Below are 12,656 nucleotides of genomic sequence, written 5' to 3' on the forward strand. Positions count from 1 at the left end.
TGGCTGCAGGCAGCAGCCTTTGCGTCTCATGCCCGTCTCTGGTGTCCGAGCTGATAGCTGCGGTTCGCGCCCTTCTCTGAAGCTTGTTTAGGCGGTGCTCTGAATCCCGTCTCCTCGCGCACCACGAAACAATGGTCTCTTGCCTCTTACGCAGTTCCAGCCTTTTTCCTGGACTCCCTCCTGGCTAGCTGTGGTGCACTAGCCCCCTTCAGGCTGTGGTCACGCTGCCAACCCCAGTCCTCTCCCTGGGATCTGACCTCCGAAGCCCGAGCCTCAGCTCCCAGCCCCCGCCCACCCTGGCGGGTGAGCAGACAAGCCTCTCGGGCTGGTGAGTGCTGGGTGGCACCGATCCTCTGTGCGGGAATCTCTCCGCTTTGCCCTCTGCTCCGCTGTTGCTGCGCTCTCCTCCGTGGCTCCGAAGCTTCCCCCCTCCTCCACCTGCAGTCTCCGCCCGCGAAGGGGCTTCCTGGTGTGTGGAAACCTTTCCTCCTTCACGGCTCCCTCCCACTGGTGCAGGTCCTGTCCCTATTCTTTTGTCTCTGTTTTTCCTTTTCCCTTTTGCCCTACCCAGGTACGTGGGGAGTTTCTTGCCTTTTGGGAGGTCTGAGGTCTTCTGCCAACGTTCAGGAGGTGTTCTGTAGGAGTTGTTCCACGTGTAGATGTATTTCTGATGTATTTGTGGGGAGGAAGGTGATCTCCACGTCGTACTCCTCCGCCATCTTGAATTTTGAATAATAAGTTTGTCTTCCTTGTTTTAAATATCTAAAAGTGAGAATCACCTTACTTACTGAATGCTTACTAGGTGCACTCACTGTGCTAGATGCTACAATGGTGTTTGACAAGACAGTTAAGATACCTCTTCTCACGTGTTGCTTTACAGACTTTACACCACTAAAGTAATCCTTCTTGTTGCATTAACAGTTACACTTTGCATTTAAAAGTTAACAAGGGTTCTGTTGAGTTTTAATGAGTTATGCCTCTGTATATAGACCTTTGTATTTTTTTTAAAATTTCTGTTTTTGTACTTGTGTATGAATTCTTTCTAGACTCAAACGGACATCACCAACAGCCTATTGTGATTGCTGGGAGAAATGTAAATGTAAAACTCTAATTGCTGGACAGAAATCTGCTCGGCTTGATCTACTTTATCGCCTGCTCACTGCTACTAATTTGGTCACTCTGCCAAATAGCAGGCAAGTAGTGGGATTTTTAGGACATAAATAGAGTTGCAAAAGCACAGCATAGGTAAGTAGCCTCTCCCCCTCCTCATAACAATGTGCTGTTTTGCAGGGGAGAGCACCTCTTACTCTTTTTAGTGCAGACAGTTGCGAGGCAGACAGTAGAGCATTGCCAGTACAGACCTCCTCGAATCAGGGAGGATCGTAACCGAAAAACAGCCAATCCTGAAGGTGAATTAATTTGACAGTTATGACATATAGGAAAAGCAGTATGTTTATTTCTGCCTTACCCACTATTTCTTTTCTTTTTCTTTTTAGATTCAGATATGCCTGATCATGATTTAGAACCCCCAAGATTTGCCCCAGCTTGCCTGGAGCGTGTTCTACAGGACTGGAATGCTTTGAAATCTATGATTATGGTTGGGTCACAGGAGAATAAAGACCCGTAATGTATTCATTAAAATTTTTTTAGAGTTATTTATTTCCCACGTTAGTTAGGCGATTACAGTGCATTCTGTCTTTCTTTTCCCCTCAAGTCTCAGTGCCAGCAGCAGGATAGGCCACTTTTGCCAGAAGAGCAAGTTATACCTCAATCAGCAAAGTGGCACAATTCGGTTGGACTGTTTCACTCATGCCTTATAGTCAAGTGTACAGCAGATATTTTGGTAAGTCCTTTGAATAGTTATTTTACAAGCACATGAAAAGGATGTTTTTTATGTAGTTTCCCATCATTTTACTAATCCAAGGCTCCCAAGTACCAATAAGCTCTAATTAAATAGTACATTAAGGGGAATGAATTTTGGGGGTGATTTAAAATTTCTCATTTTAGATCAATCAGTGAAAGCTCCTTCTTTCATTCTAAATAAAATCCTAGAGTGTATTAAAAATACAACAGTATAAAAATGTGTGAAGCAGTGTTCAAAATTAATAGTAACTCAGTGCGAATTTTTTTTAAATATCTCTTTTTGCTGTGAAATTAGAAAAGAATGTAAACTATAAAACCCAGTGCTGATGAGACTTGGACACTGGTGAGGTGGCATTGCATTTGGTACTCCTTTGGAAAACAACTTGTCAGTGTCAAGAGCCATAAAACTAACATTGCCCTCAGAAGTTTTCATAAAGAAATAATCTACAATATGAGAAAGAAAAAAATTGTGTCACAGAATAATGCAAAATTGAAAAACAGAAACACTTATGGATCCAATAATAGAGGACTATTGACTCAAGTCAACCACTTACTGAAATGTAATGCAGTGATTTAAAAATAAAGGTTATTTTAAGTAACATTTAAAAAACAACAGGGAAAACAACGTGGAATTGGGTGTTCTCTGTAATTAGTAACTTTATGATACACCATGTGTAGAAATGCGACTAGAAAGTAATGGTTAAGTGAGAGGGATGGGATTATGAATATATTAATATAAATATTTGAGTCTACTCTGATGTTTTGGTAAGTACCCTGTACTGAGTGAAATATATTCTTTTTCTGATTTGATATATTAGGTATTGTTCTGCTAAGTAGTAATTGATATTCATAGGAGTTTGAGACTAAAAAACAAGAGATCAGACATTTGAGAACCACTGTAGGTTAAGCGTAGTCATGGTGGGCATGTGGCATAAATTAATCACTGACATTGTAATTGTTCTGGTTAAATATATTTTGATGTTTTTGTTATGAAATGTTAATATCGAAAAAGTGTTAGAACTTTTTCCTTTATGAATGTCTAAACATCTTACGAGATGTCCCAACATTAATAGAGTGGATTACTATTTTTAAAGCTTTTAGATACTCTACTAGGTACACTAGTGAAAGAACTCCAAAACAAATACACACCGGGACGTAGAGAAGAAGCTATTGCTGTGACAATGAGGTTTTTGCGATCGGTTGCAAGAGTTTTTGTCATTCTTAGTGTGGAAATGGCTTCATCTAAAAAGAAAAAGTAAGGCATTCTTTTTTATTTTGGCTTCTATATAATCTTGCTCACATTTTTTTGTGATAGTGATAAAATTTTGTATATGAAAGGATTCAGAAGATTCCTGTATTTCCCTTTTTGCTCTAGCAACTTTATTCCACAACCAATTGGAAAATGTAAGCGTGTATTCCAAGCACTGTTACCTTACGCAGTAGAAGAATTGTGCAATGTAGCAGAGTCACTGATTGTTCCTGTCAGAATGGGTATTGCTCGTCCAACTGCACCTTTTACTCTGGCAAGTACCAGCATAGATGCCATGCAGGGCAGCGAGGAATTATTTTCAGTGGAACCACTGCCACCACGACCATCATCTGATCAGTCTAGCAGGTAAATTTCTGTCTGGTAACAGATTCTGATTAATTCTTTCTCTGGAAATGTCACAAATGTTACTAAAACCTTTGCATAAGCACTCAGGTCCTGTACAGGATCATTTGTGTAACAAATGGTAAAGATTTTACTTAGTTTGGAACATGTGAAAAGCACTTTACAAACTACATGTGTCTACACATCTAAAGTAATAGATCTATAGTTGTGGGGGTTTTTGTTTGTTGTTTGGAAAAGCACTATTTTTTTTATGCCAGTAAAGTAATCTGGTAAGAAAGTTTACTTTAGACTTCTGTACTTTCATTACTTTCTGGTTTTTCTTACCTTTAAATATAGCCTGCTATAAGGCCAAGTTGAAGAATGGAAAGCCTTGTTAACTTTCTCTGTGTCCAAAGCCTTGGATTAGGGGACAGCTTGTTATTATATAATCTAAATAACAACCAGAATGGTGGCATTTAAAAATATCTCTACAACCATATTATATAGGATAAGGCTAAACAATTCAATAATAAAAATGTTTCTAGTTATAAGATTACATATTCTTAAATCTCATTTTTCCGTTTGTTTGATAGTTTCCCTAACTAGGCTCTAAGTTTGCTGAGTCAGAATGTTTAGAAACTAAAATGTTCTGGTGTCTTTTATCACAGTGCTTCTCAAATTTTAATATGCATGCAAATCACTTGGGTATCTTACTAAAATGCAGAGGCTGATTCTGGAGGTCTGCGTGGGGCCTGAGATTCTGTATTTCTTAGGAACCTTCAGGTAGGACAGTGCCAATACTTCTGCTTTAGGGGCCACACTTCTGAGTTGCAAGGTTTTAGAGATCTTTCGCAAATACTTGTTTATTTTATTTGGTTTTCTCAAGTCTGATTTTGTTACTGTGTGCATGTGCTACTAGTGTTTTAATAAGGATCTTTTGGAGCTGAAGACCCTTATTCCTCTTTTCTGGAAAACAACTGTGTGTTAATAAAGCCCTTCTTTAGTATTTGGGCCAGTTCCCAAGACTTGTTCTTTGGTTTTCATCTGTGTTGTTGTTGAGTGTCTGCTCTCTCTCATTATTCTCATTATTACTCCATATGATGCCAGTATGTATCCCAACTTTGCCTTTATTGTCTGGTCTCCTAGGACACCCTGGAATCTAAAGTCCAGGTTTGTCTATAGAAGTTTTCCAATGGTAGCCTTGTCACTGATATACTTCCAGGATTTGCTGAAAACTGTAATAAATCAAGCTGTATGTTTTCAGACTTGCCGAACATGTCTCATTATGCAGTGGTTCTGCGAGCAGAACCTCTGTGTGTTCATGTGACGCTTCTGATCCTGAGGCCCTGTGACGAGCCCCCCATTTACTTATGTGGTATCACCTGGTGAATTCTTTGTACCCTTCCCTTGGTTTTGTTCCAGAACATAAAATTTTTATCTGTTGAACAGATTTTGGGATCATCTCATCTATAAACAATGCCCATAGCCTGTTCCTACTGTTTTCAAGATTTTTTTGTCAGCTTGCCCTGCTTTTTAGTCGTTTTATTAAAATACTGTGCACTCTTAAAACTTTTCTCTTCATTCTTCTTGGTTGGTTCTTTGGCCGATCTCTGATTCTTCCCAGAAGGTCTCATATGATAATCAGAGATAAAAGTGCTAATGTTTTCCACAACTGTTGATATAATATAGAAGTCCTTCATTGTAATAAAGTACAATCACTCCTCATAAGAGTGTATTTTGACCAGTGTTCCAAGAATGTATTAAAAAGTACACACTTGACCAGTCTCTGGGATTTCCCATATCTTGGATGGTAGATGGTGTATATCAGCGGTCCCCAACCTTTCTGGCACCAGGCACCGGTTTCGTGGAAGACAGTTTTTCTACGGACCGGTAGTGGGGGGTTGGGGGGGATGGTTCAGGCGGTAATTCAAGCAGCAGTGGGGAGCCCCAGATGAAGCTTTGCTTACTCCCTGCTCCTCTCCTGCTGTTCGGGCCCGGTTCCTAAAGGGCCGCACGGACCAGGAGCGGTGCTCGGCCCAGGGGTTGGGGACCGCTGGTGTATATCACTCCATTGAGTGTAAAGTCTTGAGTTGAATAGCTTTGCTTTTTTATGTTGCTTCCCTCCACCTCTTTAAAACTCTTCTGTCCTTATTAATTAATCTGTTTCTACTCTACCTGCCAAATGGTGCGTTATTGCAGAATGTGGAGAACTGAAGGGAGGGGATGATTGGAGAATATTCCCAAAGGATGGATCTGGTGACAGTCATCCAGACTTCCCCGAGGATGCAGACATAGATTTAAAAGATGTAGATAAAATTTTATTAATTAATGGAAGACTTAAAAAACATTGGAAACACTTTCTTCAAATCCCAGAACTGGGAGATGGCCATTAAAAAAAACACAGAAGTTTTAAGGTATGTGGAAGGCTCGAAGGCTGCTACTGAGAACACAAGTAGAGCAGAGCTGCAGCCTGTCGCTTTGAGCTGTGTGCTGAATATCGGCGCTTGCAAACTGAAGATGTCCGATTGGCAGGGAGCAGTCGACAGTTGTTTGGAGGCCCTTGAAATAGATCCAGCAAATACCAAAGCACTGTACCGTAGAGCCCAAGGATGGAAAGGACTAAAAGAAATATGATCAAGCATTGGCTGATCTTAAGAAAGCTGAGGAGATAGCACCAGAGGATAAAGCTATCCAGGCAGAATTGCTGAAAGTCAAGCAAAAGATAAAGGAGCACAGAAAGATAAAGATAAAGAGAAGGCAGCTTATGCAAAAATGTTTGCTTAATAAGGAATTCAGTTTTGCTTAAATATGCATTGATTATATAAAGCAAATAAGACAATTTAAGGGTTTTGTCTATTATGTATGATCCCTAATGTGTTCTACCATTGTTTACAGTCTAGGAATGTGGGTAGGGATTCACTCTTAATAGACCAGTGTTACAAAATATGGTGACGTTGATTTCATTTTAAATGGCTCTCTGCATTACTCACAAAGGATAATAGTGTCCAGTGTATTTTAAACTCCTAGACACATCTTGTTTTAATAAACAGATGAAAACTTAAAAAAAAAAAAAAGAAAAAGAGAACCACATCTCATAGTAACAGCGGTTACTGAAATTTTAGTATGAACTCGAGGAACTTTCTTAAGCATCATATATGTATTTAATCTAAAATCTGTTTTTAATTTTCCCAATAACTAATAGATACCCACTATCATCCTAATTTTAGAAGTGAGGAAACTGAGGCTCAGAGCAGTTAGATAATTTGTTCAAGGTCACACAGCTGTTAAAGTTTAGAGATATTTGGAGGTAATTCTAGATAGATATTTTCCTTTTTCCTATATCCCTGTATATTAGATGGCAGAGTAGAGAGAGAAATTGCTGCTTTGTGCTTACTGATAGTGTTGATGCATTGGATTAACCAACACCGAAGCCCACCCTACTTCATAGCACAAATTGCAGTCCTAAACTCTCACGGGTGCCGCCTTGTAATCAGAAGTTCTCTGAAGAGACTTTTTCCTGTCCCCATCTAGCCATGGCTGATGTAGGTAAATCTCTTGAAACCTGTTGCTCTTTCTTGATTTATATTTGGCTTTATGTATGTGAGGGGGGACAAAGGAGGGGATTTCTATGACGTAACTTCTACTTTGCTTAGACCCCAGACCTTTTCCTGTGAAATCTATGGCTCCTGAAACTCTAGCCTAAGAGACATCAGCAGATACCTCTGGTGTAAATGGTGGCACCATTATCACTAGGATAGTTGTGCTTTGTTTTTGTTTAAATATTTTATTTAGTATTTTTAGGTGTTCCGTAGCAAGAGGGATTTCTCTGCACAATCTGGCAAACTGCTGGAAATAGGAGTCCCCAAAACTTGAAAGTATTTTAACAACTTCTGTTAGGACTGGATTTCAGGACCTGTGGTGCTTCATTGTGCCAGGAAGTGGGGAAGAAATTAAATCATGGTGTGAAGAAAACTGAAGCTCATTTCTAAATGGGGAGTTACAATATGTTCTGTGTATTGGCGGTATCCTACCTACTAAGTTCATAACTTCTTAAAGTAACTACTTTGAGAATACTATTGGTCTTGTGGATGTTTGTTCCAGGCTGTTTTTTTAAAGAAGAAATACTCATTGACTGTGGCTTGACATAATGTTAACTTTTATTTTTTAATATTGAAAATGTTGAAATCTTAGTGCTTGGAAATATCCTTATCTATTTATATTTTCCCTTTTTCAAAAATATTAATATATAATATTAGTTTTGGGTATACAACACAGTGCTTTGATATATTTATACTTTATAAAGTGATCACTGAATTAAGACCAGTTACCATGTGTTATCTCTTCAGATTTTCTTTTAGCCTCTTCAATCCACTGTCTGAATTACCAGTTACTTAAATTTCTAGTATTAAACAGCAAATTTCTGTTTATTTGAAAGCAGAGTGTCTAAGTTGACTTTTCACGTGTAACTGGTTTGATTTTCATTTCTCAGAGCCGCTGAGGTGAGGAAAGCACACTATCAGTGTAAACACTTAAAGGTCCTTTCATCTCTTTTAGACTGTGTTTCTTAATCTGTAAATAAAGTATAATAGTTAGGTCACAGGGTTATTAAACAACCATCTTCTGATCTCTGACCTGCATTTTAAACTGCATTCTCTGGTTCTTCTCTTTTATAACGGAGGCATCTGTCCATTCTTGGCTGTTTCCAAGTCACATTTTTAAGAAAGTGAAATTTTGCCACCAGTCATCTTTTGTTATGATTCTATTTTAAAATCATACTTTTGAACTTATTTTTTCCCCAATACTCATCAGCAGGTCAGTGGTTAATAAGCTGATGCAAAGTAGGTCATGTCAGTCAAGTCTTTTAAAAAGAGTAGGTCACAGCACACTTTCATTAGTGGATGAATGCTGCTTTCAGAGCCTTTGGAAGTTGAAAAGTTTAGCACTGGAAAAGGAAAAATTTTCCCCGTAGAAATACTTCAGTGGGAAGGACTCATAAAAGTATGTGCATTAACACAGATTTGAAATGCCTTACTAAAAAAAGTAAAAACAATTCTGAGATTTATAAGTTAAATCTCTGGTATGGGGTTCATATTATCTGATATACCATAGATTAATTATTGTCGGATTCCAAGAAATTTTAGGTCAGATTTAAAATACCATCCTAGCAAGTGAATCACGTTGAATAACACTGAGAAGCATAAACGTCTGAGCTGTGTATCAGAGGTGTGGCAGCAGTGTGCTCATAACCTGATTCCTTACAGCTCCAGTCAATCTCAGTCATCCTACATCATCCGGAATCCACAGCAGAGGCGCATCAGCCAGTCACAGCCTGTTCGGGGCAGAGATGAAGAACAGGATGATATTGTTTCGGCAGATGTGGAAGAGGTGGTTTTAATTGTTTTAACTGTGGTAGATGAGAGGCTTTTATTTGGGAGGGAAGGGGAAAGTAGTCACAAGAAGTTTATTAATAATAGCTTAACTACTATTGATAATAATAGCTTACATGTTATATGCTTCCACCTTTTAGACTTTTGTTATATGTTCTCATTTGTGGTTATACATCTTAAAATATGTTAGTAATCCTTGATTTACTGGATAATAAAAAATTAGAAACATAAACCTGTTCTACTTAAGGGTTCATAGAAAAGATATTCTCAATGTTAAAAAAGGTTTTAGTAGTTTTGTGCAATGTATTCGAAGGTAGACAGGGTACTGCATATTTATTATATAAATTTTATAATTGCAGAAGTTTAAAAAAACATATACTCCCAATACAATTTTTATACTTACAATTTTAAGGTTCTGTGTATGGACAGTAATCATAAACTTTGGGATATGTGGGCATAATTTTTGATACCAAAGTATCACTAGCAACTGAAAATTTTGAAAACTGCTTAGTGTTACAATTCCCTATAGTTAGGGATCTTTGTATTTTAGTTTACTGAATGCCGTGGAGAAGTACTGGTAGAGATGTGGGTTTATTATGTACTTTGATGGTCTACAAATAAGATCTGGATTTAGGTTGAGGTGGTGGAGGGTGTGGCTGGAGAAGAGGATCATCATGATGAACAGGAAGAACATGGGGAAGAAAATGCTGAGGCAGAGGGACAACACGATGAGCATGATGAAGACGGTATGCAGGTTATTTGAGAAATCATTCAGTATGAGAAAGTCGGGTACTTTTAAGAGATATTAATAGAGAGAAAAGTGTATTTGATGTGTAGTGAAATGTTCATATTTATGCCAGGGGATTCTGTAGTATCAGAATTTGAGGAGGTAGCTATATACATATGTAGACATAAATATATATACTTTTATATATTTACATGTAGAAAATAATGTATCCTCTTTCCTTTTACCTTTTGGTTTACACTTCTTAAAAGGCTTTTAGAAATTAAAATAATCATAACCACATAACATTTGAAAATTAGAGAAAAGGAAAATAAATAACCCATAATCCCACCCAGATGCTAACAGTTCGTATTTTCACTTTCAGTCCTCCCCTGTACTGCCCCATTCCCATGCATGTCTTTTAGATATTGTATGTGTAAATTTTTTTTACTTTGTTTTTTGACTTTGGCCTTTTTGCTACATAGTCATCATAACCATTCTTATTAGTAGCCATAGGATGGACTTTTGGGGATCAGCTTTATTGAGGTATAATTGACATACAATAAACTGCACATACTGAAAATTTATAACTTAATATGTCTTGACGTGTATGTGAAATACGAAGGATACACATGTTTAACCTTCCCCTCTTGGAATCCCAATATGTAAAGCAGATGAAAATGGAGCAGTGGAGCTACCAGAGCTCTGTCCACTGGCTGGAGTCCTCCTGCCTAACATTTTTTACCTAAGGCTCTGCAGGCCAGATTTTGAATCTGTGTCTACTGAGTACCATAGTTTACCTGGTCATTCTTCTGCTAAGCGGGCAGTCGTGCATACTCTAGTAGTTATCACTTCTCTCTGCGCCCCCGACCCCTCGCAGTTCCCACCCTCACGATATTCTAGCTTATCAGCCTGACTTGATCCACAGTGAGTTTGTACCTTTTCTTATTATTTAAATATATTTGCTAGGGAGTGACATGGAGCTGGACTTGTTAGCAGCAGCTGAAACAGAAAGTGACAGTGAAAGTAACCATAGCAACCAAGATAATGCTAGTGGGCGTAGAAGTGTTGTCACTGCAGCAACTGCTGGCTCAGAAGCAGGTATGTTACCTTCTCTTAGCAACTTTCTTGCTTATACTAAGGCTGTGTGTGTAGAATTGGTTAAACTGTGCTCAGTATAATATGCACAGGGGTAGCTAACCCTTTTATTAACTTCATCCATTTCTCCATAGATATTAGTGAAGATTATTATTTCAATGACTTTTTTTTTGCTTTTCTGGTTTTTAAATAATAGATTATTTCTAAGGTTCATTTAAGACTTCTAGTTGAACTATTTCAATGATGGGTTTTGTGGACTATTGGATACAGTCTGGCATTCTGTTTAATATGTATATTTTCCTGAATGAGGGGGTACACTGTAATTTTAGATATCAACAAACTCACAATGATTTTGGTTTTAAACATTAAAAACTTAGGTGCGAGCAGTGTTCCTGCCTTCTTTTCTGAAGATGATTCGCAATCAAATGACTCGAGTGATTCTGACAGCAGCAGTAGTCAGAGTGACGACATAGAACAGGAGACCTTTATGCTTGACGAGCCATTAGAGAGAACCACGAATAGCTCCCATGCCAACGGTGCTGCCCAAGCTCCCCGTTCCATGCAGTGGGCTGTCCGCAACACCCAGCACCAGCGGGCAGCTAGCACAGCCCCTTCTAGCACATCCACACCAGCAGGCAAGTCTGTAAACTTGGTGTTCCTAAGGTTTAAAAATTATGCATGTTCCTCTAGAGAACAAATTAAATAATTTCAGAATAGTTCTTCATTGATTTGCTGAGTTCAAATACAAAATTCTCTTCCCTAAATTAGTGTGGTTTAAGAAAATGCTCATTTACCACATTTACTAATGTAATTGATCTTTTAGTTTATTTAAATATATAGTGTTAGTGAAACACAATTAGCAACTAACATTAGCTTATTGTGGTTGTCCTTTTTTTTTTTCCCTTACAGCAAGTTCAGCAGGTTTGATTTATATTGATCCTTCCAACTTACGCCGGAGTGGTACCATCAGCACGAGTGCTGCAGCTGCAGCAGCTGCTTTGGAAGCTAGCAATGCCAGCAGCTACTTAACATCTGCAAGCAGTTTAGCCAGGGCTTATAGCATTGTCATCAGACAAATCTCGGATTTGATGGGGCTTATTCCTAAGTATAATCACCTAGTATACTCTCAGATTCCAGCAGCTGTGAAATTGACTTACCAAGATGCAGTAAATTTACAGGTATGAAACCGCTGCAAAGTTACTCATTCAAATATATTTTTTGGCTGTCTGTTATGAGAATTCCAGTATAATGGGAATTAATGTTACAAGTACTTAAATGTCTATATCATACTACTCTATCGAACTTAACTTTATCTGGATAGTTTTAACTGTTTTAGTTTGGTCTTTGTAGAACTATGTAGAAGAAAAGCTTATTCCCACTTGGAACTGGATGGTCAGTATTATGGATTCTACTGAAGCTCAATTACGTTATGGTTCTGCATTAGCATCTGCTGGTGATCCGGGACATCCCAATCATCCTCTTCATGCTTCTCAGAACTCAGCTCGCAGAGAAAGGATGACTGCACGAGAAGAGGCTAGTTTACGAACGCTTGAAGGCAGACGGTATGAAATTCTTTGTTTATGCTTGTATGTTTAGACAGAACCCTTATAGCCTAGAAGTTTAGAGCTTTTTGATTGCTATTACATAAGACCTCACTCTGTTGTAAAGGAGGAAATACGTGCCTTGCATTACTTCTTTTAAATTGTTGTGTAGTTGAAGCAAAATAAGTTATAATCCAAGCTATTTTTAAAAAATTCATTCATGTTGTAGGAATCTGATGCTAAATTCTTCTCATTTTTGAAGTAGTTGGTCTACAGCCTTGTCTCATTCCCCAGGCCTCCCCCCTTGAAAGGCATATATTCATAGAAAGACTTACTTTGACCATGATTAAATATGAATATACTTTGTACTTGGAAAGGAGAAAGTCTGTGTAATTACCTAAGCTGCTCTTTGGTTTCTAAAATCAAATTTCCTTTTCTACCTCCTCCAGCCT

General features: G+C 38.3%; 1 protein-coding gene and 1 pseudogene across 1 annotated transcript in view; both read left to right on the forward strand.

Moving 5' to 3' along the window:
• Window positions 1-12,656, forward strand: part of UBR5 (ubiquitin protein ligase E3 component n-recognin 5) — a 140,901-nt gene that overhangs the window by 102,240 nt on the left and 26,005 nt on the right. Inside the window, 13 exon segments of the mRNA XM_036830478.1 lie at window positions 1,047-1,193; window positions 1,291-1,409; window positions 1,497-1,623; window positions 1,715-1,806; window positions 1,809-1,843; window positions 2,958-3,118; window positions 3,239-3,478; window positions 8,716-8,839; window positions 9,476-9,587; window positions 10,535-10,666; window positions 11,041-11,298; window positions 11,573-11,841; window positions 12,014-12,225. Coding sequence (XP_036686373.1) covers window positions 1,047-1,193; window positions 1,291-1,409; window positions 1,497-1,623; window positions 1,715-1,806; window positions 1,809-1,843; window positions 2,958-3,118; window positions 3,239-3,478; window positions 8,716-8,839; window positions 9,476-9,587; window positions 10,535-10,666; window positions 11,041-11,298; window positions 11,573-11,841; window positions 12,014-12,225 — 2,028 coding nt within the window.
• Window positions 5,626-8,677, forward strand: LOC118883755 (annotated as a pseudogene).

Source organism: Balaenoptera musculus, chromosome 17 (assembly GCF_009873245.2).
Source record: "Balaenoptera musculus isolate JJ_BM4_2016_0621 chromosome 17, mBalMus1.pri.v3, whole genome shotgun sequence".
In the NCBI taxonomy this organism is placed as follows: Eukaryota; Metazoa; Chordata; class Mammalia; order Artiodactyla; family Balaenopteridae; genus Balaenoptera; species Balaenoptera musculus.